This window comes from Vombatus ursinus, unplaced genomic scaffold, assembly GCF_900497805.2.
Source record: "Vombatus ursinus unplaced genomic scaffold, bare-nosed wombat genome assembly UNPS02000580.1, whole genome shotgun sequence".
Classification (NCBI taxonomy): domain Eukaryota; kingdom Metazoa; phylum Chordata; class Mammalia; order Diprotodontia; family Vombatidae; genus Vombatus; species Vombatus ursinus.
Genome location: NW_020940358.1, coordinates 4,750,022 through 4,777,819, shown reverse-complemented (window position 1 = coordinate 4,777,819; position 27,798 = coordinate 4,750,022). Strand labels below are relative to the sequence as shown.

General features: G+C 42.0%; 1 protein-coding gene across 2 annotated transcripts; it reads right to left on the bottom strand.

Annotated features, from left to right (window-relative positions):
• On the bottom strand, window positions 1-27,798 carry SRMS (src-related kinase lacking C-terminal regulatory tyrosine and N-terminal myristylation sites). 2 transcript variants are annotated; one of them, XM_027848118.1, is made up of 8 exons: window positions 27,252-27,798; window positions 11,258-11,379; window positions 8,585-8,751; window positions 7,229-7,370; window positions 5,769-5,927; window positions 3,062-3,243; window positions 1,974-2,130; window positions 1-812 (listed from the first exon to the last, which is right to left on the bottom strand). In XM_027848118.1, exons 1-8 carry the CDS (start codon window positions 27,671-27,673, stop codon window positions 619-621), a joined length of 1,545 nt encoding a protein of 514 aa, XP_027703919.1. In that variant the 5' UTR covers window positions 27,674-27,798; the 3' UTR covers window positions 1-618. The 2 variants fall into 2 exon arrangements, with proteins under 2 accessions (XP_027703919.1, XP_027703929.1); XM_027848128.1 differs by lacking the exon at window positions 1-812 and having other exon boundaries at window positions 1,990-2,141.

Here is a 27,798-nt window from a genome sequence, read left to right as displayed (position 1 = left end):
ACAAACATATATTTAATGAAGATACACAAACATCAACAGGCCACTGGATGAATTCTATAGACATACTATTCCAAGTTATTTTCTTTCTTGACATTTAGATGTTCTCTGTACAGTATTTACATTAAATATTTTCCTAAGAGTGACTAGTAGTAAAGAAAGTTCCTTTCCTCCACATTCTATTCTCCCATAGGGGAAGGATAATGAGGAGGAGAAAAGGGGAGATAAAGGGGGAAATAGAAGAGGCAGTGCTGGGAGGTAGTGAGTTTCCCCTCATTAGAGATTTTCTAGCAAAGGCTAGAAGACCACTTGTCTAGTTTGCGGCAGTAGGAGCTTTTGGGGTATAGGTTGGTTTACATGGCCTCTAAAGACCCTTGCAATTCTGAAATTCTGTGAGGAATCTGACAGCAAAGGAGGATCCAAGCTCAATAAGTCTCCTGGTCACAGACCTGAGGGGCCCTTACAGGCATTCTCCTGATGCCCCCTTCCCCATGAGAGGGCATCAGGAAGACACTGGCAACTCTGTTCCCAAAGCCAGGGTGTGGGCTGGGGATATGTACAACTTTTGGTTTAGGGCAGGAGGATGGGAAAAGAAAGCAGGGGAAGGCAACAGGGCCTAGGTCATGTGAAGGTATGATGGAGATGTCTGTAGATGGAGCTGAGCTTCTCCCTGAGCACAGAGAAGGCAGGCCTCTCCTCAGCATTGCCCTTCCAGCACTCCAACATGAGCACATAGACTTCAGGGAAACAAGTGGGTGGACGAGGCAGCCTGTAACCTCGGGAGATCTGCTGAACGGTCTCCTGGTTGGTCATTCCTGGAAGAAACAACATTCATTGGTGTTAGGAAAGAAGGAAAGTCGAGATCCAAGGAATCCATCCCCTTCAAGAGGTTTTCCTTAGGAGGAAGACAGCCAAGGCGTAGGCTCTCATTTTTCCCAGGAAGACTTCCCTAATTAGCCATATTCATTACCCATTGTTCCAAAGCACAAAGAGCCTGTCAAAAAGATGCAATTTCACTACATCAATCAATAGTTGGTCTCCAGGGTATTAAGCCTAGCTGACTGAACAGCTTCCTAAATTGACTCTTCCGGTCTACAGATATTGTGTCTAATTCACTGTGTCTAATTTCATTTTCTTGGGCTTGTTTCCTTTCTATTCCCATCAAACTGGGGCCCTGAAGGTGGAGACCTTTTTTTTTTCATCAGGTAAGAGACTCATCAAAGGAAGAAAGTCTTGATTGTTTGCTTAGACCAGACACTGTCTGAGTAAAGAAAATTTCTCTGGCCTCAGATTAGGGAAGCCCAGGAATATGGAGCCATATCTCCTCCTCCCTTAGAATTCCCTACAACTCCTAACACAAGCCTGGAAGTCATACTGAAATTGACTGACAAAGAAGTCTTTCCAAATCCATCAGAAGACAGGAAGTTTCGAGCTCTATGAAGACAATATATTCATATATTCTCCAATTTAATCACAGCCCATAGATTTAGATCTGAAGAGACTTCAGAGATCATAGGTGAGAAAACAGAAGACTTAAGAGGTTAAGAAACTTGCTCAATTAAGAAAGTAAGTGTCAGAAATGGGATGTCTATTTCCTGGGCATGTTTCTTCTCTTCCTCCTCAGGTTGGGGATCCTGCAGTAGCAAGGTCCCTGTATTCCCATCTAACTGGAATTCCTGAAGACAGAGGGCTTTTTCCCATCATGTTAAGGACTCCTTGAAGAAGAAAATCTTGTTCAGATCAGAGAGTGTCTGAGGCAAGTCCCTGTCTCAGACTAGGAACTCCCAAGGGATAGCAGTCATGTTTCTTCCTCCTTTAGAATCTTCTACAAAATCTAACACTGACCTAAAGGATGTGCAGATATTGACTCACATGGGAGCCTTTGGAAATTCATCCAAAGTCAGACAGGTGTGAGCTCCATGGTAACAGTGGAGTTCAAAGGAGAAGCTAAAGAGAGAGTCAGCTTGGGACCATACCTTCATAGGGGCACTGTCCGTATGTGAAGACCTCATAAAGCAGGATCCCAAAGGACCAAACATCTGACTTCTGTGAGTAGATCCTATAATTGGCTGCTTCTGGTGCTGTCCACTTTACCGGGATTTTGGTGCTGCTTTTTGTGGAATAAATATCATCCTAAAAAGCAACTGAAAAATGAGTCATTCTGGGGGTAAGAGGAACCAAAATACACCCCCCCAGTTCCCCCTCAACCTAGGAACCTCAAAAAGAGAGGACCGACAAACACATCACCCCTTCCCACACCTCAGTTAGATCTGGGCTATAAGGGCTGCCAATCGGTTGGGCCTTGGACTTTGCAACCAACTCTCAATTATTCATGCTGATGGAAACAAAGCAAAGGCACAGATAAAGCATGGATAAACCAAAATCGTTTATGTCGTATTTATTTTAAGAATGCACAACATTATGCCATGTTGACTTCTTAACAATATTTCATTCTGATGTCACTAGAGGTCATTTCAGTTCCCTGAGCTTGAGTAGGTGTTGGGAGGGAGGCAAGACAGAAGACTACTGGAAGGCAAGGAGAATCCACCATAAGTTTAATGTGGACTCATAGTTTCAGGAAGTCAAACCTGGAAAAGGACCTTATAGCTTATCTAGTCCAACCCCATCATTTTACAAAAAGGGAAACTGGGTCCCCAAAGTGTAATGTCTTGCTCAGGACAAAAATCCAGATACCTAGTTTTAATACTAGCTCTGTTACTCACTACTTGTGAGATCTTAAGCAATTCCAAGGTTCTATGAACCTTACTTTTCACCTTGATAAAATGGGGAGCTTAGAATAGGTCACCTAAAACCTAAACACCCTAGGAGGCAAGCTCAAGATTCTAATATATGTCTTCTGAATCTCAACTTACAGACATTTCCCATTATATCAGAACCAGATTGTGGTCCAGTAAATGTTTCATTTATAAACCACATAGAATGGAGAAGGAATAATTGCTACAGAAGACAGGATTTAAAGGGATACAGATGGGAATAACTTGGCTAAGGATAGATTGATGGCAGGGGACAAAAGGAGAAAAACAGAAGAAAAACCTGGCCTGACCTTTAGCAGCCTGGCTAGGCCAAAGTCCGCAATCTTGCAGGTGAGGTCATCTCCCACCAGGATGTTTCGAGCAGCTAGATCCCGGTGCACAATGTGCCTCTCCTCCAAATAGGTCATACCCTCAGCCACCTGGCAGGCGATGCTCATGAGGTGGATGACACTGAGGGCCTTCCCTTCTGGACCTAATGGATGAGCAGAGAAATTCAAGGTCATGATCCTGAGCCAACGAGGGTGCTGATGGCTCCCTAGGGCTGGAAATCCAGAGACAGTGATATCTGCCAAGTGTTCACCATAGGTAGCCAGGGTCTAGATGTGGGAGGATCTAGTGAAGTAAATATATATAGGGATATGGGCTACCATGCATAGATGGAGTCCCCTTCCCCAAGGTCAGATCCAGAATGGGTTATTTTTCAGGGAGGGCACTGAGAGGATGAGGGAACACTGGACATTTCTAGTGCCTGGTACAGGGCCTTCTTCATAGGAGCACCAAGAAAGGGAGCATTGACAGAAAGATGCTGCTGGTCATTCTTAAGAGTGAGGCCTAAAACCAAGATGGAGGAAAAAAAATGAGAGCGAAGGGGAAGATAATTTGGTAGAAGAGATGGAAGAGAGACTACTGAGGAGAGAAACAGAGAGAGAGAGGAGAGAGAGGTAAGGATGTGAGAGTAGGTACAAGGAAACAATCTTGTAAAAGGGATGAAGAAAATAACATGAGGGGAGAGGGTATAGAGGAAAGAGGAAAGGAGAGTCAGGGGAGATAAGGAGGGAAAGCTGTGGAGGAAAGGGAGAGGGGGATAATGGGGAGATAGAGGTGAGAATGAAGAGAGAATAGAACAGAGGACAATTTGGGATGATATGGAGAGATGGGAGGGAGATGGAGAGGAGTAATAGGTAAGAGATGGGTAAGAGATAGAGTGTAAAGATTCAGGGATAAGGAATGAAGATGAGGGGCAGAGAAATAGGAAAAGGATAGAAGGGGAAGGGATGCAGAGGATGATGGGATAATAGAAGTTCCAGAGGGATGTAACAGAGGATTGGAAGGGAGAAGGCAGGAAAAGAAGGATCTAGGGAGAGATGAACAGGAGACTGTAGGAGGTAGAGAAAAGGACAATGAGGAGAGGAGATGTATGTGGAACAGAGAATATAAGAAAGGGTATTGGAGTTGGGTGGGGAGGAGAGAGAAGAGAGAGAATGTTGAGAGAATGGTATGGAGGGAAGAGAGCAGAAAAGGCCTTGGGAAAGCTGTGAGCCAAAAAAAGTATGTACGTGGTCCTTGTGTTCTAAATCTTTTCCATAGCAAGGCTGTAGGTAGTCCAGATCCTCTGGGTAGCATAGCTGTGGTACTGAGATGATTTCCAAAACCTTTCCAAATTCTTTCACCCTTGGCCTTTCAGGAAGGCTGATTCATCCAGGTAAAGAAAGGAAACTGGGTTTTCTAGGTCAGGACTTTTCACAGGTGACTGAGAATCTGTGACATTCCCCAAAGACTGCTTACTTACACCCAGGCACCTCCCTTCTATTCATGTTCCTAGTCCCAGGATAAGGTTGGGAAACTGGGAAATTCAGATAATCTCAAGAATCAGGGGAAGGTCACAAGTTGTGGGAGCTAAAGAGCTCACAGCCAGGAGTGTTCTACAAACTAGAACCATCCCAATAGTGACATATGGAAGCAGCTAAGCCAAGAGCTAGCCCTGCCCTGGTGAAAACAGAACTTGTCAAATGGACATCATTTTCCTTCTTAAAATGTGTAATTATTATCTATGTAATCAGAAAGGACTTTTTATCTTCAAAGAGCTCGGTACATGTTTCTTAATTAAGCCCCATAGACTCTCTGGAAAGTAAATCTGTATCAGTAATCTCATTATGCAGGTGGGGAAATAGAGGCTGAGAGGTTATTACTGTTATCATGAACATCATTATTATCATTAGTGAATACTTTGTAACTATGGATAGGGCCCTAACAATAGAACTAATGGGCATCTGGGTCCAGCTAGTGGTATCAGGGTCAGAGTTAAGGTTGAGTCAGGAAATAGGCTTCCTCCTCCATGCCCATGGATACTCCAGAGTATTTGCCTAGGCCAAATGGGGGCCTGGTCTCAATATCAAAGCCCCAAAGGGACTAAGGACCATCTGTTTATCTGCAAGGCAGCACTTTAGATTCAGCAAACTTGCCCATGAAACTCACATATAGCCCACAAGAGCATTTGTCTCTGGGCCACCCATCACATCACATTGTAACCTAGATTATTCTCTGAGTCTTTCATGAGTATTAGCCTCATCTAATGAGCTCTCCAGGACAGAGGCTGTGCCACCTTATTCTCCTGTCTATCCCACAGGCTAAGAAGAGATCTCTCACTACACAAAGCAATTGTTGAATAGTTTATCTCTTCATTAAAAGGGGCTGGAGTATCTGCTGAAAGCAGGGGAGCTATGGGGAGATGAGACTGAGAGGGAAAAACATCAAGGGGGGCTGAGCTGCTTATGAAAGAGAGGGGCCATAAGAAACACAAAGAATAGGACCTAAGAGGGAGGGGCCAAAAGAGGATGAAGAAAGGGAGATTGACAGGGAAGGACGATGGGGAGAACTGAGAAAGGAAACCAGCACCCAATCAATCATCTGTGGGGATTAGGCTTCCTCCTCCGCAGCGGACAGCAAGCTCTTGAGGTGTTTGGCTGGCAGAGGAAATGGGGAGAGGGGAGCACTCACTGCTGAGGAAGCTCTGGAGGTTCCCTTTTCTCATGAGCTCTGTCACAATGTATACAGGCTCCCCGATGGAGCAGACCGCATGCAACCTGATCAGCTTCTCATGTTTTAGATTCTTCAGGTTCTGAATCTCCTTGGTGAAGTCCTCAAGCTTCATGTCAGCTGCAAGAAAGCAAGCAAGCAAGCATGGCCCATGAAAGCCTGGAGGACACATGAAAGAGCAAGCACTGATGGCAACCTCCATCACCCAAGCTCAACCTTCTCCCCGATCACAGCCCTTCTGGCCTCTCAGAGACAGTGCAGACCTGAACAAAGAAGGAACAGTAGATTCTCAGACCTTGTCCAGGAGGGTATTGGGGCAGACAATGGCATAAGAGGGGAGAAGACCTGCATTTTCATGCATTTGGCTTTCTGTTACTTTTGACTGGTTAGCTACGAATGCCTGTTAATCAAATTTTCAAATAACACAAATCTGGGAGAGTTAGCACATTTGACAACTGTCAAGATATACAGGCCAGTACTAGGGACCAAATCTAATAGAATGAAGTTGAATAAGCAAAAATGCAAAGCCCTGTACTTGGGTTCAAAAAGCTAATTGTGCAAGGGGAGAGAGGAGGTCCAACTAGAAAAGGTTTTATGGAAAAAGATCTGCAAGTTCAATCTGTGTCCACCAAAAAAGCTAAAGAGATCTCATAGTGTATTAGTGAAGGCAGAGTGTCAGCAACAAGGGTGGTGACGGCCTCCTTGTCTCTGCCTTGGTCAAACTACATCTGGATAGTGTTCTGTTCTGCATGCCACATTGTAGGAAGGACATTAAGAGGTTAAAGCACATCCATAGGAGGGAAGCAAGGATAGTAAAGGGGCTGGAGACCTTGCCATTTCTGAATCTACTGAAGAATCTTAGCCTAGAAAAAAGACATCTTGGTGGGCAGGGGACATGATAGTCATCTTCAAATATTTTTAAAAAATCACTGAGGAAGAGTCATGTTCTGCTTAGTGCTAGAAGACAGAACAGGGAAAAATGGGTAGGAGTTGCTATAGAGACAGATTTAAGCTCGATGTAAGAAAAGACTTCCTAATAATTAGAGCTGTCAAAAAATAAAACGAACCGCCTTGGGAGGTAGTGAGTTCACCATCACTGTAGGTCTTCCACCAAAGGCTAGATGACCACTTGTTACGGATGTTGTAGGATAAGTACCTGTTCAGCATTGGACTGCATGACCTCTGAGGTGCCTTCCAACTCCTGAGGGCCTAGAATTTGGGGAAGTCTAAGCTTCTAGGTCCCATCCCTCTCTGGGTCAGTTGACTCTGTTCTTTCCCTGGCTACAGTCTCCAACCCCACACTGATCCTGATCTTATTAATTATCTCACTGAAAAACTATTTCCCTTACTTATCACCATGCGGCAAAATGGGAAAAAGTAAAGCAAATCACAGGTCCTGGCTCATCCCTCCCTAAACATACCAGATTTTATGATCTTTATGGCCACCGGAACTTTATTCAGCCACAAGCCTTCCCACACCTGTCCAAAATAGCCTTCTCCCAGCTTTCTTCGAAGGGCAAACTCAGATCGGGGCCGTTCCCATTCATCCCTCTCCAGAGGCCGCTGAGGGATGAAAAGAGACAGAGACAGAGACAGAGATGAGCAGGGAAGAAGAGGGAAAATGAATAGACCTGGTTAGGTTTGACATGTAATGAGCCTATTTACTTTTTTTCTGGCAAAAGTGCCTAAAGAAAACTCTCTCCCACACACACAGATAGCTGCTGAGATGAAGAAAGGAAGTCAATGAATTCGAGGTGTTCATCAGGGGAAGCTCCTTGGTCCCTCCCAGGAGGAAGCAGTCCTGCAGTGTGGAAAGTTTCCTTGCTGAAATCAGCGTCCTAACAGGTCTTTCTGGCTGTTTCAGAGGAAAGCAGGATGTGTTAGCAGTCACTATCCCTAAAAGCTGAAACCAAACCCTCTCTAGATTTCAAGCCTGGTTCCTGCTCGTGATCATGGAGGATAAGCAAAAATCTCATCTCAGAAAAGTTCTCCTCACACTTGGCCTGAAAGCAGGATGTTCTGGGAGCCCCAGATAATTACACGGGGGACTTAAGTAGCACTTTTCATGGTGTGTGTCCCTCATCAACCCTTTATAAACACTAATTACTACCTGATGGGAGGTAGAAGTGTTATTATTTCTATTTAACAGCTGATGAGACATGGAGGAATTTTATCATTTCCCTCTTGTATCAGAGCAGAAGAGGAGGCAAACTAGATAAACTGATTTGTCGTCTCAGCCCTGAGCTCAAATCCAACAGGTAAAGCAATGTTCCTACCAGGCCCTCACACCCACGGTTTCCTCTGTCAGGGTAAATGATAAAGCCCAGGGCATCTGGAACTCATTTCCCAATGGATCCTGATGGTGCATATTTTATGACCTAAGCCCCAGGACTCCTAACTGGGAAAAGCCTCCCCCTATCAGCAGTCCCAACTCAGAATAGTTCAGGAGTAGTCCTGACTATCAGCTAATGGGGCTGACATGGCCTCATATCCAACTGGTCCTAGTGTAAGAAAGGGTTTACTAGCCCTTTAACCCTGGTCTCTCCCCCTCCCCCACATATGGCCAGAGGTGAACACAAGAGTGAGCACACAGAAGTAGGCTTGGTAAACGTTTTTTTTTTTTTCATTGATGCTCTTCAAGCAGCTTTCCTGAGGAAGTGGGAAAAGGTCAAGAAGGAGGGAGAAGGTGAAAGGAGAGTAAGGAATAGGGAGGGAGGCAGGGAGATGGAAGAAGGAGGGTGACAGGGAAAAAAGGAGAAGAAAGGAAAGGGCCCCACCTCTTGCACACAGGGCTGCAGCAGGGGTGTCTGGATAATCTTCCAGTTGGCTTTGTAGTAGGTGAGGAGCTCCTCCAGGCTGGGGAAAATCTGACCTTTCTGAATATACAGGCCACCCTCTGGGGCCTTGGCAATTCGATAGTGGCAGACCTTGGCTTGTGTTCGAACTATGGAAAAAATGACAGGGAAGGAAGAAAGAAAAGGGAAGAAGATAGAAGGGGGAGGAAGCAAATGAGAAAGAGAGACAAGGATGGATGGAGAGAAAGACAGAGAAGAAGAGATTGGGGAAAGGGACAAGGAAGGAAAAGAGAGGTCAGGAAGGAAAGGAAAGGGAGTGGAGGAAAAGAGTGAGAGAAGGGAACATAAAAACCACAGTTAGAAACACAAAAACAATGATTTTCTTTCCCATTCCCCTGCCCTCCAGATCTACAGAAGATAGGGCTGTATGAAGGAATTAGATATTGATGGGACTTCAGAAATAGTTAAAATAGGAATATTTAAATTTAAGGAAGGGGGGAGGTAGCTTAACTTGTAGCTAAGCCCTAGATAATCTTCAATATCCCAGAAGGGTATTGTCCAAAGGGCTACCACCCAAGTAGCCCTTGCTAGCCCTACAGGAGGGCCCACAAGAACAGGATGGAAGGAAAGTGCATTTGGAGGGCTGCAGTTTGGGGACAGACCACAAACTGTATCCAGGCTTAAAGATAAGATTTGAGTTTCGTTATAGCTCTAATTCTGTTGGGGGTACCACCATCCTCTTTAGTCACCAATTTCACAACCCTCAGAATCATTCTGGACTCTTCCTTCTCTTTCACCCTTTATATCCAAATAAGTTGCCAAATGTTAATTTTACTTCCACCATACATCTTTTATTCACCCCTTCCTCTCCATACTCACAGCCATCATTCTTGTTCATGTAGTCTCACCTCTTGCCTGGACTAATCTCCTAACCTTCTAATTGGCCTCCTCCACCTCCAGTCTTTCTCCATTTCAATTCATTCTCCATGCGGCCAACAACTGGATATTCCTAAAGCATAGCTCTGGTCATGCCTCTGCCCAGCTCAAGAAACTCTAGTGGGGTCCTCTTGCCTCTAAGATGAAACATAAACTCCTGTTTGGCGTTAAAGACCTCCACAATCTAACGCCAGCCTCCCTTTCATGGATAATTATTCCATTGCTCTCTTTCACAGACCTTTCTACAATCCAGCTAAATTAGCCTCCTTATGGTCTCCTGGATATGACATCCCATGCGCCATCTCCATACACTGTATCAGCTGTTCCCCATCCACAAAATGCAGTCCTCTTCATCTTCACTTCCTAAAATCTCTAGCTCCAGTTCACGAACTACCTCCTATAGTAAGCCTATCCTGACCCTTCCAATTTCTAGGGTCCTCACCTATACATATATGGATATATGTATGTGTGTATGTATGTGTATACACATGCATACATTTATACACATGCACATATATACACACATAATATGCACATTTATGTATATATTGTATTTAATTTTTTATGTATGCCACCATCTTTACCCTGTGAATAATGTAAAAATGTAAGCTCTTTGAGGTCAGGGGCTATTTTTTTTTTGTTTTATATCCCTGGAACTAGCAGAATATCTGGCACACAGTAGACACTTAATAACTGCTTATTAAATTCAGCCTGACTTCTTATAATAAAACCAGTAATACACAAAGCAAGCAGGGAATACTCCATAAATACCTGTTAAATTGAATTTAACCCTTTCATTGGTCAGGAGCACTATACTTCCCAGGAAAACAAAGCATTTCATAATATCTAATGGGTAAACTAATGTTAGACCCATTTTACCTGGGTTAATTAAAGTATCCAGAATGGGAGGGAATTAGTTCCTGAACTTATAGTTAATCAGTGGGTAAACTCTAGGGTCAAGGGTTCTTTTCATTGGATTGCTCTGTTAGAGCCTCCTTCCCTTATGTCATTTATAGCATTATTTTTTTTTTTTTGGCACAGGGAAAGTCTTCATCCCGTTCATTCACCCAACAACAACTTGTGAGGCTCCCATAATTTCAAAATACTGCTATGACTACAGATGGCTATCACCAGGGACACAAGGCCAAAGACTATGGATGGATCTGTGTTGCTCATCTCACTTTGGGGAACATAACTGAAAGAACTGAATGGGTTGTATTCCTTCCAATTAACCTCGTGAGGATAAGTCACCTCCAATCTCTTCAAGTTTGTCCAAGCTAAAATCAGTTTGGTTCTGTCCAAATGGATCTCTGCTCTGCTCTACTGTGCTCTGTTATGTAAGAGTTCTCGACTATTCCAAAAGCTCCAGAGCCCCTCCAGACACTCACCCAAGCCCTAGACCTTCAAGGCCTAACCTCAAAGTCGAATGGCAAGCTCCTACCAACTCTAGAGCCCCACAATTCTTAGAGTCTTTTACACCTAAGAAATCAACAAAAGCTACAAAACAGGACTCAGTGTATTGTTTTTTTGATTGCTCAGACTTGAGAAAGTGATGAAGAAATTGTTTATAACAATACCGATTAAACTTAAAAGGGTGTCAGGGGTACTGGCTTTTAAACACTTATCAGCGTACCACTGCTCCAAACCCTCCCAGAATAGGATGGCGGGGCGGTCCGGGAATGTAGGGAACAGTGAGATGGCTTCTCAGGAAGAAATTACCTGACAGTGAGTAGTCTCCTCGACTGCTCTCACTGGGCCGAACCAGAAAGGCTCCGTGCTGGTTGGAGGAGGACAGCAGAAGTTGTTGGGCCTTGCTCCGGCTGATCCCATCAAAATACCACCTGTAAAACAACCCAGGCAAATAGATCACTTTAGAAGCCTTATTGAGGCAGGTCACCTACCTCATCCCCATTACATCTGCCATCACCACCACCTGTCAGCCTCCTTCAGGAGTGTGGAAGCAGCTATTTTTAGCAAGGTCTCTGACATGTATGTTAGGCTAGTTTGGTTCCCCCTCCCCTCAAAATGGCAAGGTAGCTATCCAGAGACTTGATTGGCTTTGAAGTGGTGGTGGGGGGGGAATGGCAAAGCTTGAGCCTTGAAGATATATCTCCCTAGTTACCTAAGGGCATTAAAAAACCCCACCCCAGAAGGAGTCAGTGCTCTAAATTGACAAATGTCCCCATTATGCATGTCACTGGGCAGCGGACCAAATGCATGGAGGTAAGGAGGGCTATTTCTATGTGAGCTAGGCCTGGATCATTGCAGTGTTTCCTTTGTATGCTATGAAAACCTTTTTTTTATTAACTGTTAGATGGACTTCAAAAATCTCATTTTGTCCAATCTTGAACCTGAACAGTCTGAGTCAGGCCTGGCCTACAGGTAGGGCAAAGGGTTAGGGCTGGGGTGAGGGTGTTCAATTCTACCTTTCATCAGTTCTATCAGTATCAATTCCTGGCACCCCTCAATATAGGGAAACTACCCTAATATGGATAGGACACCTTCATAGGTCTGCCTAGAGAAACCTACTCCACTGGAGTAGTCCAAGATCCTATATCTCCCTTTCTTTTAGAGTTGGGGTTCTTAACCGTGGGGTCCACATATGGGAAAACATCTATTTCAATAAAATTGGTTTCCTTTCTAATACTAAGTATTTTATTTTATGCATTTAATAACACTATTCTAAGAAGTGGTCCATAGACTTCACCAGACTACCTATGGGTCCATGACACAAAAAAGGGTAAGATCCCCTATTCCAGAGGAATAGCCCCTAGAAACACATAAATAGTCCAACACCAGTGCTCAGCCCAGTAAAGACCTAAAGAAACTTCTCAGTAATGGACCATGGTGCCTCAGGTCAGGCAGCAACTCAGAACCATTTCTGGAAGTTACTATCCCTCAGGCAGCTACCCACTAGGAAGCAGCAATATAATTCAACACCTTTTCATTGAACCCCATTGTGTACCCAGCCCTGTGATGAGTTCAATGGAGACAAGAAGGCACAGACAGACCTTACCTTTAGGTAGTTCACAGTCTATATGGGGACACAAGATTCACATACAAGTCAGAAGACAAGAAGACTGTACATGAGCAAATACCTATTATGTGATATAGAATCTAAATGCTCCAATGGTTCATAGGAGAGACACACAGGTATAGGCTGGGTACTTGGGAGAGCTTTAATAATAAATAAATAAATAAATAAACAAACAAACAAACAATCAAATAAATAAATAAAGGAGGTGATATTTGAGCCCTGAACAATGGATAGGTAGAATTTGGAAGGGTAAATAAAAGGGGTTAGAGCCCAGGAAGGGAAGGGTAAGGAGAAATAGTCCTAGCAGATTTCTGGAAGGGATTCAGTATTAACAGAAACATGGCAGTAGACTTATTGTTCCCAGTGCTTACAGATTGAGGCCCCAACTCTGGGACCTTGTGCATCAGGGTTCTCTCCTCCCCTCCCCCATCTAGGCTCTTTGCCAATCAGATTCCTGGAATCTAAACTTTTAATGATACCAGCTGCTACTTGTACTCAATCAGCCTGAGTCATCCGGTGAGACCTGCTATGGTTGGCTTGGTTCCCAGGAAGGAGAACTTTCTTGTAAGGAAGATGAAAAAGTTCTCTCTGCCTTGGTTCACCAATGTGTCAGATCCACTCTACTCTCACATAGGCCATGAAGGAAAACACCCCATTTGACTCTGACTCAACTTCCCAGAAAGACAAAGGTATTCCTGCTCTTACCTATTCTGGGTATTGGACATAAAGCAAGGGTAGTCACACTTCTTTTCATGAGGGCCCAAAACCCTCCTGCTTCCTCATTTTTTCCAATGGAAATTCTAATCCTTCTCAATTCAATAAATATACATCAAGCACCAACTTTATGCTTCTCTGCATGATGGAAAGGGCAATGAAATGGATGTCAGAAGACCTGTATCAAAAGCCAGCTCTGTTACTCTCTTTATGTAACCTAGGAAAATTTCATCTGTAAAATAAGGTTGGACTTCATGACATCCAAGGTCCTTCTAGCACTAAGACCCTATACTAAGACTTCTACACTGCCATGGGAGCTCAGAGAAAGGAGAGAGCAATGGTCTTGGATGCTTAGGGAAGGCTTCCTAGTTATGGTGTGCCTTAAAGGATGAACAGGGCTTGGATAGAGAGGTGCTTTCAGGAGGGGGGTTGAAACATAGATGTCTCTTACACCCACTCACCCAGAATGTGAGGCCCAAGTCCAAAATTTAATTCATTATCATTCCCCTAAAGCATTAACTTCTCTATTTCTATCAAGACCACCACCACCTTCTACTCACCCAGGGTGGTTCACAACCACAGTCATTCTTAACTACTCTTCACTTCCATTGCCTCCCAAATCTAGTGGACTGCCAAATCTTTTTGATTCTACTTCCACAACATCTCTACATCTGTCCTCCCCTTTGATCTACTTACATAGCCAACACCCTAGTTCAGCCCTCATCACCTACCTCTCCCCTGTTCCAAGAGCCTTCTAACTGGTCTCCCTGCTTCCAATCCCTTTCTTCTAATCTATCCTCCATAGCCACAAAATATAAAATCGAGGTCTGACCATGCCATTCCCTTGCTAAAGTGGTGTTCATTTGCTTCTAAAATAAAATTTAAATGTATTTGTTTGTCACTTAAAAACCTTCACAATCTGAATGCAACCAGCCTATCCTTTCCAGGCTGGTTTCACATCATTCCCCAATACATGCTTCACTTAACAGTCAAACTCACCTACTGCTCTTCCTCATACACAACATTCCATAGCCCAGCCCTGTGCTTCTGCACAGCTAGTCCTTCATACCTAAAAATAGTCTCGCTCACCATTTTCACCCCTTAGGATCCTTAAACCCTCTTGGAGCTCAAATGAAATGCCACCCCCCTGGCATTTTGATGCCTTTTCCAATTGCCTCAGCTGTTGTTGCTCTTTCTACCCCCACACCTCTGTCCCAAAATGATTTTTTATTAACTTTATATGTATTTTGCATTTGCATATGTGTGAAGATGTTGATTCCTCTGACTAGAATATAAGCTCCGTGAGGGCAGGGACTATTTCATTTTTGTCTTTGTATCCCTAAGGTCTAGCACAGTGCCTGGCCACAGTAAGCACTTAATAAATTTGAATTATATTGAATTTTAAGAGAGAAAAGAGGGGGAACATTCTCCAGGAGAAGAACAATGGGAGCAACACCATGAAGTAGTTGATGAATTTCATGAGTAGAAGACGGTAATAACATCTGGAGCAATGGCTGCTCATAAGGAGACAAAGCAAGCGTAACCTGCTCTCTGCCACATAGACCTTGAAACTTAGGCGTCTGGTCCGAGTCATCTGTGCAGCAGCTCATTCATCATCTTTGCTGCCCAACCTCCCATCTCTGCTCCCCTTGAGTATAACCAGAGGCGGGTTACCAAAGAAATTGCTCCACTGATCATTCCTTCTCTCTCATTTTAATCTCTCCTTCTCTACTGGTTCTGTCCTCTCTGCCTGTGAGCATGATAAAATGCCCCAAATCTCTTTTTAAAAAAGATAGACAAAAAGAAAAAGCTTTCTTTATTTCTTCTCCCTTTCCCTCCTTAACTTCTACTAAGCACAGACTATACACTCTACCTCCACTCCCTCACAGTCCACTCACTCTTTCACCCTACAATCTGGCTCCCACTCCCATTATCTATCCTTGCCCCTCACCAAGGTCTTCATCCTCTTTGACCCCTCTGCAGGACTCATCACTGCTGACAAATACTTCATTCTTGATACGCTCTCCTCCCTTATTTTCCTTGAAACTCTTGTCTGTTTCCTCCTCATTCAAATCCTTAGGCTTTTTCACTAGTTCCTCTCCCTCCTTCCACTCCCTAAGTGTGAGCATTACTTACACACACACATACACACATCCCTCTACCTTCATCTCTCTCCCCTTTTCTCTCTACAATATTTTCCTGATCTCATCCACTCCCACTGCTTCAATGATCACTTCTACACTCCTGATTCCCAGATCTATCTATTCAGGCTTGATTTCTTTCCTCAGTGCTCTGATTTTACATCTCCAGCTGCCTACTGAGCATCTCCGCCCGAGTGTCTCACTAGCCTCTCCAATTCAACATATCTAAAACTGAAATTATTGTATCACCCTTAAACCTGTTCTTCCTCCTAACATCTTCATTTCTGTTGATGCTGCCACCATCCTCCTAGTCACTTGGTCTAGAAATCTCAGTTATCTGGGATTCTTCCCTCTCCCTCATTCTCTATGTCTCTATGATTCTCTATCAGTTGACAACTCCCATTGATTATACCTCTTCAAGGATGCTCATATTCATTCCTTCCTTTCATTACTGCTACAACCTCAGTTTAACCTCATCATCCCACTCCCTCCCAACCCACTGAAACAGACTTCTTACTGAGCTCCCTACTTCTCATCTCTCTCTTCTACTCTCTATCCTCTACGTAAATGTCAAAAGAGTTGCACAGGTTGGACCACGTCACTCATCTGCTCAAACATTTTCAATAGCCTTCATTGCCTAGTAAAATATATATTAACTCCTCAGCCTAGCTTTCAAGGTCCTACACAATTAAACTTCAGATTGCCTTTTAAGCCTTATCTCATGCTATTCATCTTCAGGTACTCTTTGTTCCAGGAGAACTGGACTATCACACCTTGTCTGATCTTATGCTGATCTCTCCTACATCCTTGTATTTCTGATAAGCTATCCACCATGCCTGAAACACATCCTCTTCTCACTGAAATAATATTCTTCCTTCAAGGCCCAGCTCAGGCATCACATCCTCCATGAAGCCTCCCTTGTTTCCCCACCCCCTCAATCTGCTAATGATCTCACCATCTACAAAATTCTCTTAGCTTTCTGTTCAGAGCTTTTCTTTGTACTTATTATCTACTATCTTACACCATACATGGCATCACAGAATCATAGATTTAGAGCTGAAAGAAACCCTAGAGATCATTAAGTCTAATTTCCTTATTTTTACAGATGAGGAAACTCAGGCCCAGGAATGGTCATTAACTCTTCCAGAATTATGCAGCTCATGTATAACCGATATCAGACTGCTTGTTGTCTTGAGGAGCAGAGAGAGGAGGGAGAAAAATTTGAAACTCAAAATCTTTTTTAAAATGAATGTTGAAAATTGTCTTTGCATGTAACTCAAAAAATAAAATACTATTAAAATTTTTTAAAATAGTTATGCAGCTAATAAGTGCCTAGGGGTGAGACTTGAACCTGGATCTCACTGACTCTAGATCCAGCATTCAATCTAATACACTACCCTGCCTCTTCAATGACTCACGTGAAAACTCCTTAAAACTAGAAACTGCTGTTTTCCTTTTTTATACATCCCAACTCCAGCCCGAGGCCTTTTTTTAAAAATTGAATACAAGATTTGGAGCTAGAAATTATCTTAGAGAACATCTAGTCCAACCCCATCATTTCACACATAAGTAAACTAAGGCATGAAAGGATTTGCCTAAGGTCACTCAGGTAGTAACAGTCAGATGCAAACCTAGCTCCTCAAACTCGAAGCCCAGTCCTCTTTCCATTATAACATATTGCCTCAAAGTAAGGAACATCAGTCATTAAATACAGATGACACCACTCAGTTGTGACTCTAATCCAGCCTGGGATTTGGGGGCTGGGTTTGGAATCAGAGTGCCTGAATTTGGAGTAGGATCGAGCAAGTGTACTCCCTATGGGACCTGGGGCAAGTCACTTAAATTCTCTGGATTTCAGTTCCTTACCTGTAAAATGAGGAGGATAGACTAGATGACCTCTAAGATCCCTTCCTGGAGAAGGAAATGGCAAACCACTTCAGTATCTTTGCCAAGAAAACCCCAAATGAGATCACAAAATGACTGAACAACAATAACAACAACCAGGTCCCTTCCAGCTCTAAATCTGTGATCCCATGACCTTTCGATCCCTGGCTTAGAAAACCTTACCCATAAGGATAGGGAGCAGAGCAGGTAGCAAGGATCCTGATTATGAAAGACCCTGAAGATCAAGGGGAAGCATTATAGGGAAGTTGCTTACACATAATGAGGAAGTACCATGGATTTTGTGTATGTGTGTGTGTGTGTGTGTGTGTGTGTGTGTGTGTGTGTGTGTGAGGCAATTGAGATTAAGTGACTTGCCTCTGGTCACACAACTAGTGTCCAATGTCTGAGGCTGGATTTGAACTCAAGTCCTCCTCACTCCAGGGCCAGTGCTCTATCCACTGCACCACCTAGCTGCCCCAGCACTGTGGATTCTTGAGAAGGGGTTATGAACAAATTAAGTTCCTTGAGGACATGAACTATGTCAATTTTGTCTTTGTAACCCCAGGGTCTGGCACAATGCCTTACATGTAGTCAGGATTTGTGTTGAATTGAACTGAAACCATATCATATGTTTATTTCTTTAAGCAAAATGATATATAACATAACTATTCCACTTTGTTTTTCTGTTATTTTAAGAGGACAGAATATGGGTTACAGTTTCCATTAGCATCAACAACAATTATGCATTAGGACTCTCAAGGTGCCTGGACTAGGCTGGGAATTTTTCTGTCTTTTTTATTCTAAAAACATCCCCATCGCTATCATCCAGGAGAGGGGTCTTCTCCATCATGTACTCAATTGGTCTGTAGAGATAGAACACTGGGATTTTAGAGAAAGAAGAATAAGTTTGCCATTCATGTGGGGAGGGTAGAGGGCAGGAAATGGGGCTGACCAGTGATCCCCTCAAGAAAAGTGCCCCATGCCTGACCAGTAATCTTTTGGATGGGATTTTATGACCACTAGTGTGAATGTGAAAATGAGAGTTCTGGGTTGTCATCAGCCTAGAATAGCTAATGGTCTACTGTGAAATATTTACTGGCTTTCCAGAGGAAAAAATATACGCACCACACACTTTATCTCAAATTTGCATTATTAACATTTTTTCCATCACTTTCTTAAGACTAGAAATCAACAAAAGAACAAATCAAGCCCTAATTCGTAATGTTTGATTATTTCAGAAGTATAAATCTCCCACTGAAAATGTAACAATGGGGTCTTAGCCATTTGGAGCTGACTCTAGCACACCCTGGAGTGGAGATCAAGTAAGAAAAGTGACAGAAAAGGGTAATTTGCCACCAATGAAGAGGAAATTAAAGCAATAATTAGGAGCCCAACTTTATGCCAATAAATCTGGCAATCTAAGTGAAATGGTTGACTATTTACAAAAATATAAATTGCCCATATTAACAGAAGTGGAAATAAAATCAAATAAATAAAATATTTAAATAACCCATTTTGGAAAAAGAAATTGAACAAACCATCAATGAACTCCCTAACAAAAAAATCTCCAGGGCTAGATGGATTTACAAGTGAATTCTACCAAACATATAAAGAACAATAAATTCCAATACTATATAAACTATTTGGAAAAATAGGCGAAGGTGTTCTACCAAATTCCTTTTAGGACACAAATATGGTAATGATACCTGAACCAGGAAGAGCCAAAACAAAGAAAGAGAAGTATAGACCCATTTCCCTAATGAATATTGATGCAAAAATTTTACATGAAATATTAGCAAACTGATTACAGCAATTTATCATGAAGATAATAAACTAAAACCAGTGGGATTTATACCAGGAATGCAGAGCTGGTTCAATATTAGGAAAACTATTAGCATAATTGACCACATCAATAACGAAATTAATAGACATCATATAATTATCTCAATAGACACAGAAAAAGCTTTTAACAAAATACAGTACCCATGCCTATTAAAAACACTAGAGTGTACAGGAATAAATGGAGCTTTCCTTAAAATGTTAAGTAATATCTATCTAAAACCATCAGCAAGCATTATCTGTAATGGGGATAAACTAGAAGCCTTCCCAGTAAGATCAAGGGTGAAACAAGGATGCCCGTTATCATCACTATTATTCAATATTGTACTAGAAATGTTAGCTTTAGCAATAAGAGAAGGAAAAGAAATTGAAGGAATTAGACTAGGAAATGAGGAGACAAAACTATCATTCCGTGAAGACGATATGATGGTATACATAGAGAATCCTAGTGAATCAATTAAAAAAGTATTTGAAATAATTAACAACTTTAGCAAAGTTGTAGAATATAAAATAAACCCACACAAATCATCAGCATTTCTATATATTACCAATAAAGCTCAGCCAGAAGAGATAAAGAAATTCCATTTAAAATAACTGTAGACAATATAAAATATATGGGAGTCCACTTGCCAAGACAAACCCAAGAACTATATGAACACAATTATAAAACACTTTTCACACAAATAATATCTAAACAATTAGAAAAATATCATTTACTCATGGGTAGACCAAGCTAATATAATAAAAATGACAATTCTAACTAAATTAATTTACTTATTCAGTGCCATACCAATCAAACTACCAAAAATTATTTTATAAAGCCAGAAAAAAATAACAAAATTCATCTGGAAAAACAAAAGGTCAAGAATATCAAAGGAATTCATGAAAAAATGCAAGGGAAGGTGGTCTAGCCCTACCAGATCTAAAACTATGTTATGGAGCATCAATCATCAAAACCTTTTGGTACTAGCTAAGAAATAGAGTGGTGGTTCAGTGGAATAGGTGAGGTACACAAGACACAGTAGTTAATGATTATAGTAATCTACTGTTTGATAAACCCAAAGACTACAGCTTCTGGGATAAGAACTCACTATTTGACAAAATCTGCTGGGAAAACTGGAAAATAGTATGACAGAAACTAGACAACAATGAACATATCATACCCTATTCCAAGATAAGGCTAAAATGGGTACATGATTTAGACATAAAGGGTGATACTATAAGCAAATTAAGAGAGCAAGGAATAGTTGACCTGTCACATCTATGGAGAAGAGAAGAATTTATGACTAAACAAGAAATAGAGAACATTATGGAATGCAAAATGGATAATTTTGATTACATTAAATTAAAAAGGTTTGGCACAAAGAAAAGCAATGCAACCAAGATTAGAAGGAAAGCAGAAAGATGGAAAACAATTTTTACAGCAAGTGTTTCTGATAAAGGCATCATTTCTCAAATGTATAGAGAACTGAGCCAAATTTATATGAATACAAGTTATTCCCCAGTTGGCAAATGGTCAAAAAATATTAACAGGCAATTTTCAGATGAAGAAATTAAAGCTATCTATAGTCATATGAAAAAATGCAATTTTTTAAAAAAAATACTACTGATTAGAGAAATGCAAATTAAAACAACTCTGAGGTACCAACTTACACCTATCAGATTGGCTAATATGACAGAAGTTGGAGAAGATATGGGAAAATTGATACACTAATGCATTGTTGGTGGAGTTGTAAACTGATCCAACCATTCTGGAGAGCAATTTGGAACTATGTTCAAAAGACAATCAAACCCTTTGATCCAACAATACAACTACAAGGTCTGTATCCCAAACAAATCATTAAAAAGGGGAAGGGACCCACATGTACACAAATATTTATAGCAGCTCTTTTTGTGGGGGCAAAGAATTGGCAATTGAGGAAATGCCCATCAATTGGGGAATGGCTAAACAAGTTGTGGTATATGAATGTAATGGAATGCTATTGTGCTATAAAAATGATGAGTAGGCAGATTTCAGAAAAACCTGGAAAGACTTACGTGAATTGATGCTAAATGAAGTGAGCAGAACCAGGAGAACGTTGTACACAGTTATAGCAGTATTGTGCAATGATCAACTGTGAATGACTTAGTTATTCTCAGCAATACATTGATCCAAGACAGTTCCAAAAGACATGATGGAAAATGCTATCCACATCCAGAGAAAGAACTATGAAGTGTGAATGCAAATCAGAACATACTATTTTCACTTTGTTTTTTGTTTTTTGTGACTTTTCCTTTTTTTTCTGTTTCTTCTTTCACAACATAACTAATGTGGAAATATGTTTACATGATTGCACATGTATAATGTGTATCAGGTTGCTTGCCATCTTAGAAGGGGGGGATGGGAGAGAAGGATGAAGAGAAAATTTGAAACTCAAAATCTTATAAAAAATGAATGTTGAAAAGAATCTTTACATGTAATTCAAAAAAATAAAATACTATTTACCAAAAAAAGAAAAGTGACAATGGGATTTTGCTAGTACAATCTTAGATGTTATCCTCAGTTTCTTCTTGCAGACTGGCCAGGTTATACCAATATACACCCTCATACCCAGGTAGACACTACCCAGCCCTTTTCCCTGATCCCTGCCTTAGGAGAACCAGCCTTCCCTCTCCCCCCACAACAGGATGCCCTTGCATCTGGGACAGAGGAAGATACTAATTACATTTTGCCCTTTCATCTGGAGATCTCAAAGAGCTCCACAAATAATCATTAGCTCTCCCAGCCTGGCAATATCTCATTTTCACAGGGAGGAACATAAAACGAAAGTCAGGAAAGGCATTTGCCGAAGGCCAGCTTGGTCCCCAGGTCAGGAATAGGACTCTTGTGGGGCTGGTTAATGCAGTATATCTTGGACTCCCACCACCACTCCCTAACCCAGCCCTGACACTAAGGTTTCTATGAGCCAGAGCCTCCCTGGGACAGACAAGGAGTTAGTCCATTTGGCAGCTTCCCTTCCCAACCTTTGAACAACGAGTGGAGGAAAAAACAATGGTCAACATTCCAGTGGGAACTAGCTAACTCATGAAGCTAAACCCCATCCTCCTCCCTAACACATACAAAGCAGCTCTGAGTTTGTGAGTTTGTGGCCCAGACCTCACCAGCTAAATACATCACACTGACTTGAAAAGCCAGCTTTTTTTTTTCTCTAGCTCTCACCACCATTACCATGTCTATGGATGTTTCAGGAAATATGGGAGGCCTTACATGGTATGATTTTAAGGCCTGAGAAAGATTCCTCTATCCTCACCATCACCCCCCATGCCCCACCCCCAGGAACATCTGACATTCCACCATTGCAAGTCTTTTGCTTCAGAGTCTGCCCTTTATTTGAAAATAAAGCTCATGGGAAAGATAACACATTAAGCCTGTTTTATTGGTTATTTATTCTTCAGGGTGAATGAATTTACCAGACCCTTTCCAGAAAGTTCATATTGAAGGTGAGGGTTATTGGAAGGAAGGACAGTATTATTCTCATGGATTTCTGAGGAGTAAGGAAGGAAGAGAGAAAGAAAGGAAGGAAGGAAGGAAGGAAAGAAGGGAAGGAAGGGACAAGGGAGGGAGAGAGAAAGGAAAGGAGAGAGGGAGGAGATAAGCATTTATTAAGTACCTACTATGTGCCAGGCATGGTGCTAAGTAAGTACTTTAAAAAGATCTCATTTAATCCTCACAACAACCCATTTTACACTTGGGGAAACTGAGACTAATAGAGGTTGTGATTTGCTCAGGATCACACAGCTAGGAAGTGTCTGAAAATGTGGATTTAATAATAATAATAATAATAATAGAGGCCAACATTTTTATAACATTTACTATGTACCAGGTGCCATGCTGGTTTTTTGTTGTTGAGTTGTTTTAGTTGTGTCTGACTCTTCATGACCCCATTTAGGGTTTTCTTGGCAAAGATACTTGAGTGGTTTGCCATTTCCTTCTCCAGTTCATTTTACAGATGAGGAAACTGAGGCAAACAGGATTAAGTGACTTGCCCAAGGTCATGAAGCTAAGTGTCTGAAATGTGGTTTGAACTCAGGTCTTTCTGACTCTGGGCCCAGCGAGCTATGCCCTGTGCCACTTAGTGGCAACAGAAGAAGAGATTCTGCTAAGAGAAGAGAGGGCACTGAAAGAGGATGCTGAGAGCAACTAAAACCAATACGAGCTATATTTCAGTGTTCCAAGGGCTGGTACTAGTTACAGATCCCCAGAAGGCAGGCCCAGGGACTTGCTAGATCTGGCTCAGTTATCAAATTTGTGGCACTTGCAGAGTTCATAGATCTTCTTTGGAGTGTGGCATCCTGGTACTGGACATGGGAGTCAGAAGAGATGTGGACTTAAATCCCACCTCTGACACCAACTGGGTGACCATGGGCAAACCAGTTCCTCGAAGGCATGGACTGCTTCATCTTTGTATTCCCACCACCCTAGCACAGTGACCAGAGAATAGTGGGTGCTTAATAGATGTTTGTTGACTGATTGATTAGTCAGTAAAACCATACCTAGTACTTACCTCTGAGGGTTACTATGAGCTGCAATTTGGAAACTGTGTGTATATGTATGTATTTAAATAAATGTGTGTGGTGCCTGCAAAATTTAAGGGGCTATACTGCCTGGGGAATATGGCTAAACAAATTGAAGCACGTGGTAATAATGGAATATGACTTCATCATAAAAAATGATGAATATGGAAAAATTCAGAGAAGCACAGGAAGACAGAACTGATGCAGAGTGAAGTAGGCAGAATCAGGAAAGCACGATGACAGAACACGGTACAAAGAACAAAAAAAGCAGCAATATTGTGTAATAATAATAATCAAGCTACACCCCGCCCCAAGAGTTGTGAAAATGCATTTCCTTCCTATATTTGTGGAGGTGAAGGATTCTGTGGTTATAGCATTACATATACTATCAGCCTCAGTCAAGCTGTTGGGTAATTTTACTGAACTGCTTTTTCTCTCTTTTTTATTCTTTGTTACAAAAAATAGTTCATTAGGGAAGAAGCATAATGGAAAGAAGATGATATTAAAAAACAAAGTTTCTTAATAAAAATTTGAGTATAAAAATCTAAAGAGCTATATTGGCAGGTATTATTACTACTACTGCTACTACTACTACTACTACCACTACTACTACTACTACTACTACTACTACTATTGCTAAATTGATTTCTTCTGGGCCTATTGGCAGACCAGTTTCCATTAGCACATGCTAACTGGGGGGATCCTGCTTGGAACCATGCAGGTGCTAGTCTTCTCTGTCAGTATCTAGGAAGAGAGAGGAATTTTAGCAGAGACAAAGATTTGGGCTCAGACACCCACGGAAGAGATACTGTCATTTGTTCCCTTGATTTTCCATGAAAATTGCAAGTAGGTTTTTATCTGCTTAGCATGTTCAGAGATAGAATATTCCCTAAATATGGTTCTAGGAGATTATAGGGTCTAGGCTCAGGGGTAGGGAACCTGTGGCCTTGAGGCCCGCAGGTTCCCCACCCCTGGGGGATATGTCATTAGCATGGAAGAGTAGGAGAAAGGGGTGATCAGCTTAACATCAGAGATAAGAGAAATAGGGCAACCTTCTCAAAGTTTAGTCATCTCAAGAAGGGTCTCTTTTTTCCAATTTTTTTTCACCCAACCCTAATGGTTCATGCTCTGTGAGAACCAACTTCACTCCAGCCCTACAGAAAGTGCTGCCATTTCTCTGACACAACAAAGAGTAAAATCTAAGTGACTCATGTTCCTCAGAGCTCAATAAGAGTCAGATTATCTTCAGGGAGACTTGTCATGGTTAGGCAAGGAAGGATGAAGGCACTGAATATCACCCCCCAGATAACTATATCAGCCCTGCACTCCACTGTCCAACTTGGGTCCTCCTCATTATCCCCTTCCTTCACAGGGATAGGTGCAGGGAGAGCAATATTCTCAGAGAGAGTTCAGAGCCCTACTATGACAGAAGACATTCTTCCTTGGGTGAAAGAGTCTGACATAAGAATGGCCTACAAACAAATCTGATACCCCACTGGAGATGCCTCAGTTGCTCTACATTTCTGCCCCTGATTCTCAATGGGATCTTTAGCCATTATTCCTCTTCTTGCCTCAAACTCCCCATTTTCTCAAAAAGAAATAATAAATCTGGTGTAAATCCTTTGGCTCAGTGCTAGGGAAGACCTCTTTCTTGGATATACTATGAGTGGTTTGAGACTAAAAACACAGAAGCTAAATAACCTACTGATGGGGAATGGACTCAACATAAACTGTGCTCTCCTAGACAGAAGTCTTGTTCATGAAGCCTTCCCTGAATAATCCCATCTCAAAATGATCTTTCTCTGATTTTGAATTTTTCCAACACTTGGGAGATACACATTACTAAGCTCTCACATGCCTGCCTTGCTTTTTCATGCGTATATGCCATGTCTCACCAAACTAGATCACAAACTCCCTAAGGGCAGGAACTGAGCTTTCTGCTTCTTTTACATTTGTCATAGGAACTCACTTAATCCTTAATAAATACTCATTTTATTTCCTACTTCCTTCTTTCATACATATTGTCTTTGTCTACTCAAAGCAGGAAGACCCACATTCACCAAAAAGGGCAGACAGAGAATTATACTTGCTGTCTTTACTTTCATATGTCCACAACAGGAACCAGAGAATTCTAGCTATATTGAACAATAGTGACCTTTTTGCCCAGTTATGTGAGGGGACCATTCCTGGGAGCTCGGTTCTGTCTGCCCATGTTTCCATTGGACTGAGTATCCCTGACTTATCCCTCTGGACACAAGTCCAGAACTCCCTGAACAAACACTGGTTTTGACAAAGACAGAGTCAAGGGTCCAGAAGAACTGTTAGTATATAGGCTACCAGTTTAGGAGTCAACCAGGGATCTTAAATCATAGGATCACTGATTCAGAGCCCAAAAGGCCTTCAGAGGTCATCTAATCCAGGGGTGGGGAACCTGCAGCCTCGAGGCCACATGTGGCTGTCTAGGTCAAGTACAGCCTTTGACTGAATCCAAACTTCAGTCCAATCCCTTCACTTTGCAAATAAAGAATCTGAGCCTTAAAGAAGTTAAGTGATTTGCCCAAAATCACACTGATAATGATAGAATCACATCCTCTCACTCAGTATTCTTTCCACAATGATGTGATGCTCTTTAAAAGCTATTCTCACATTGAGAGACTTATTTGAACTGATATGGAGTGAAATAAGCAGACAGGAAAACAATATACACAATAACAACAATGCAAAGAGTGAAAATAACTACCACAAAATAACCATAAGATGAATGTTGCAAAATTACAAAAAATGAAGTTGGAACGAAGGAACAAAGATGAGAAGACATCTCCCCACACACATACACACACACTTTTGCAGAGGTGGGGGGGGGGGGTAGGAGGCCAGTCCACAGGTGTGAAATATTGCCTATAACATCAGATTTTGTTTGATGTGTTAATTGGTTTTGCTGATTTTTTTCTCTCTTCTTCCACTTTAAAAAATTCTTTGTTTGGCTCTCTCTGAGAGGAAGGAGGAGGGAAATAGGGAACTCCATCTGATTTGAAAACAAAAAATATCAAATACAAATCAATTTTTTAAAAAGTTTTTCTCAGGGCTCCTTGGTTTTCTTTTAGAATGTTATTGGGAAGAAGATGACAAGGATGGACCCTATTCACCCTTGGGAAAGAACAAGAATCAGGCACTTTCTAACAATTGTCAGGATTTAGAAATTCACTTCCTGATAGCATGGCACTGAATATGAAACTTTTCTAGACTGCTTCCATTTCCAAGGGCCTCGGATTTTCTGGTGCTACCAGAGCCCATTAGAGTAAGAAGTAATAAATAAGAAAGCTCAATCTCTAAGCATTATTTAGAGGAAAAGTCAGGAAAATCAGAGACATTCTCACTTGTGTCCTGGATTCACCACTCTGAACTCATCCCCCAAATAATAGAACTGATTGACTTGAAAAGTATAGTTTCCAGTGCAGTTATCTCACTGTTGAGGCCATCTCCCCCACCCCATCCCCCAAGACCTATAGTCAAACAATCAAGTGTAAATATCTATGATACTTACGGTTGGTCAGAGAAGGTCTCCTGGGTGGCTTTGGCCACATAATTAATGGGTACCAGCCCAGTACTTGGCCGACCAGAGAGCCTCCTGGCAAAGATGTAGTCACCCTCTTCTTTGATCACAAAGAGCTTGTCTCCTCGGCTCACACTCAACTCATCTGCACATCTGGCTGTGAAGTCATATAGAACGAGGAAAAGGACCGCAGGAGGGGAGCTGCTTGATTTTGGAGAGAAGGATTCTGGGTCAGGGTCAGGATCAAGGTCCATTGTGATGGGATTAGGACCTGGATATCTGGGGATGCAGTCATCAGGGATGCTCGTGGGCCAAAGCTTGTTCCAAAAGAATGATAGGGAAGTCAAATGTTTCCTTAAAAAAGGCTCCATCCCAGCTGCTGACAGACCCCCAGGGTACCAAGATTGTTTCATAAGGACCTGCCCAGTTGGAAACAGGAGATAGATCTGAGTTCACCTGGCCCGGATGGGACAGATCTCCCCAAGCATCTCCCTGCCCGTGTGAGCAACTGCCTCGGACTGCTCCCTCACTCCAGGAA

Excerpts from the sequence above, each read along its gene's own strand:
- SRMS (XM_027848118.1), bottom strand. The coding sequence starts at position 27,673 with ATGAAACAATCTTGGTACCCTGGGGGTCTGTCAGCAGCTGGGATGGAG. Across the intron at positions 3,244-5,768 it reads CCTCCAGAGCTTCCTCAGCA|GTCCAGAAGGGAAGGCCCTC; the intron begins GTGAGTGCTCCC and ends CTCATCCATTAG. Across the intron at positions 2,131-3,061 it reads GCCTAGCCAGGCTGCTAAAG|GATGATATTTATTCCACAAA; the intron begins GTCAGGCCAGGT and ends GTTGCTTTTTAG.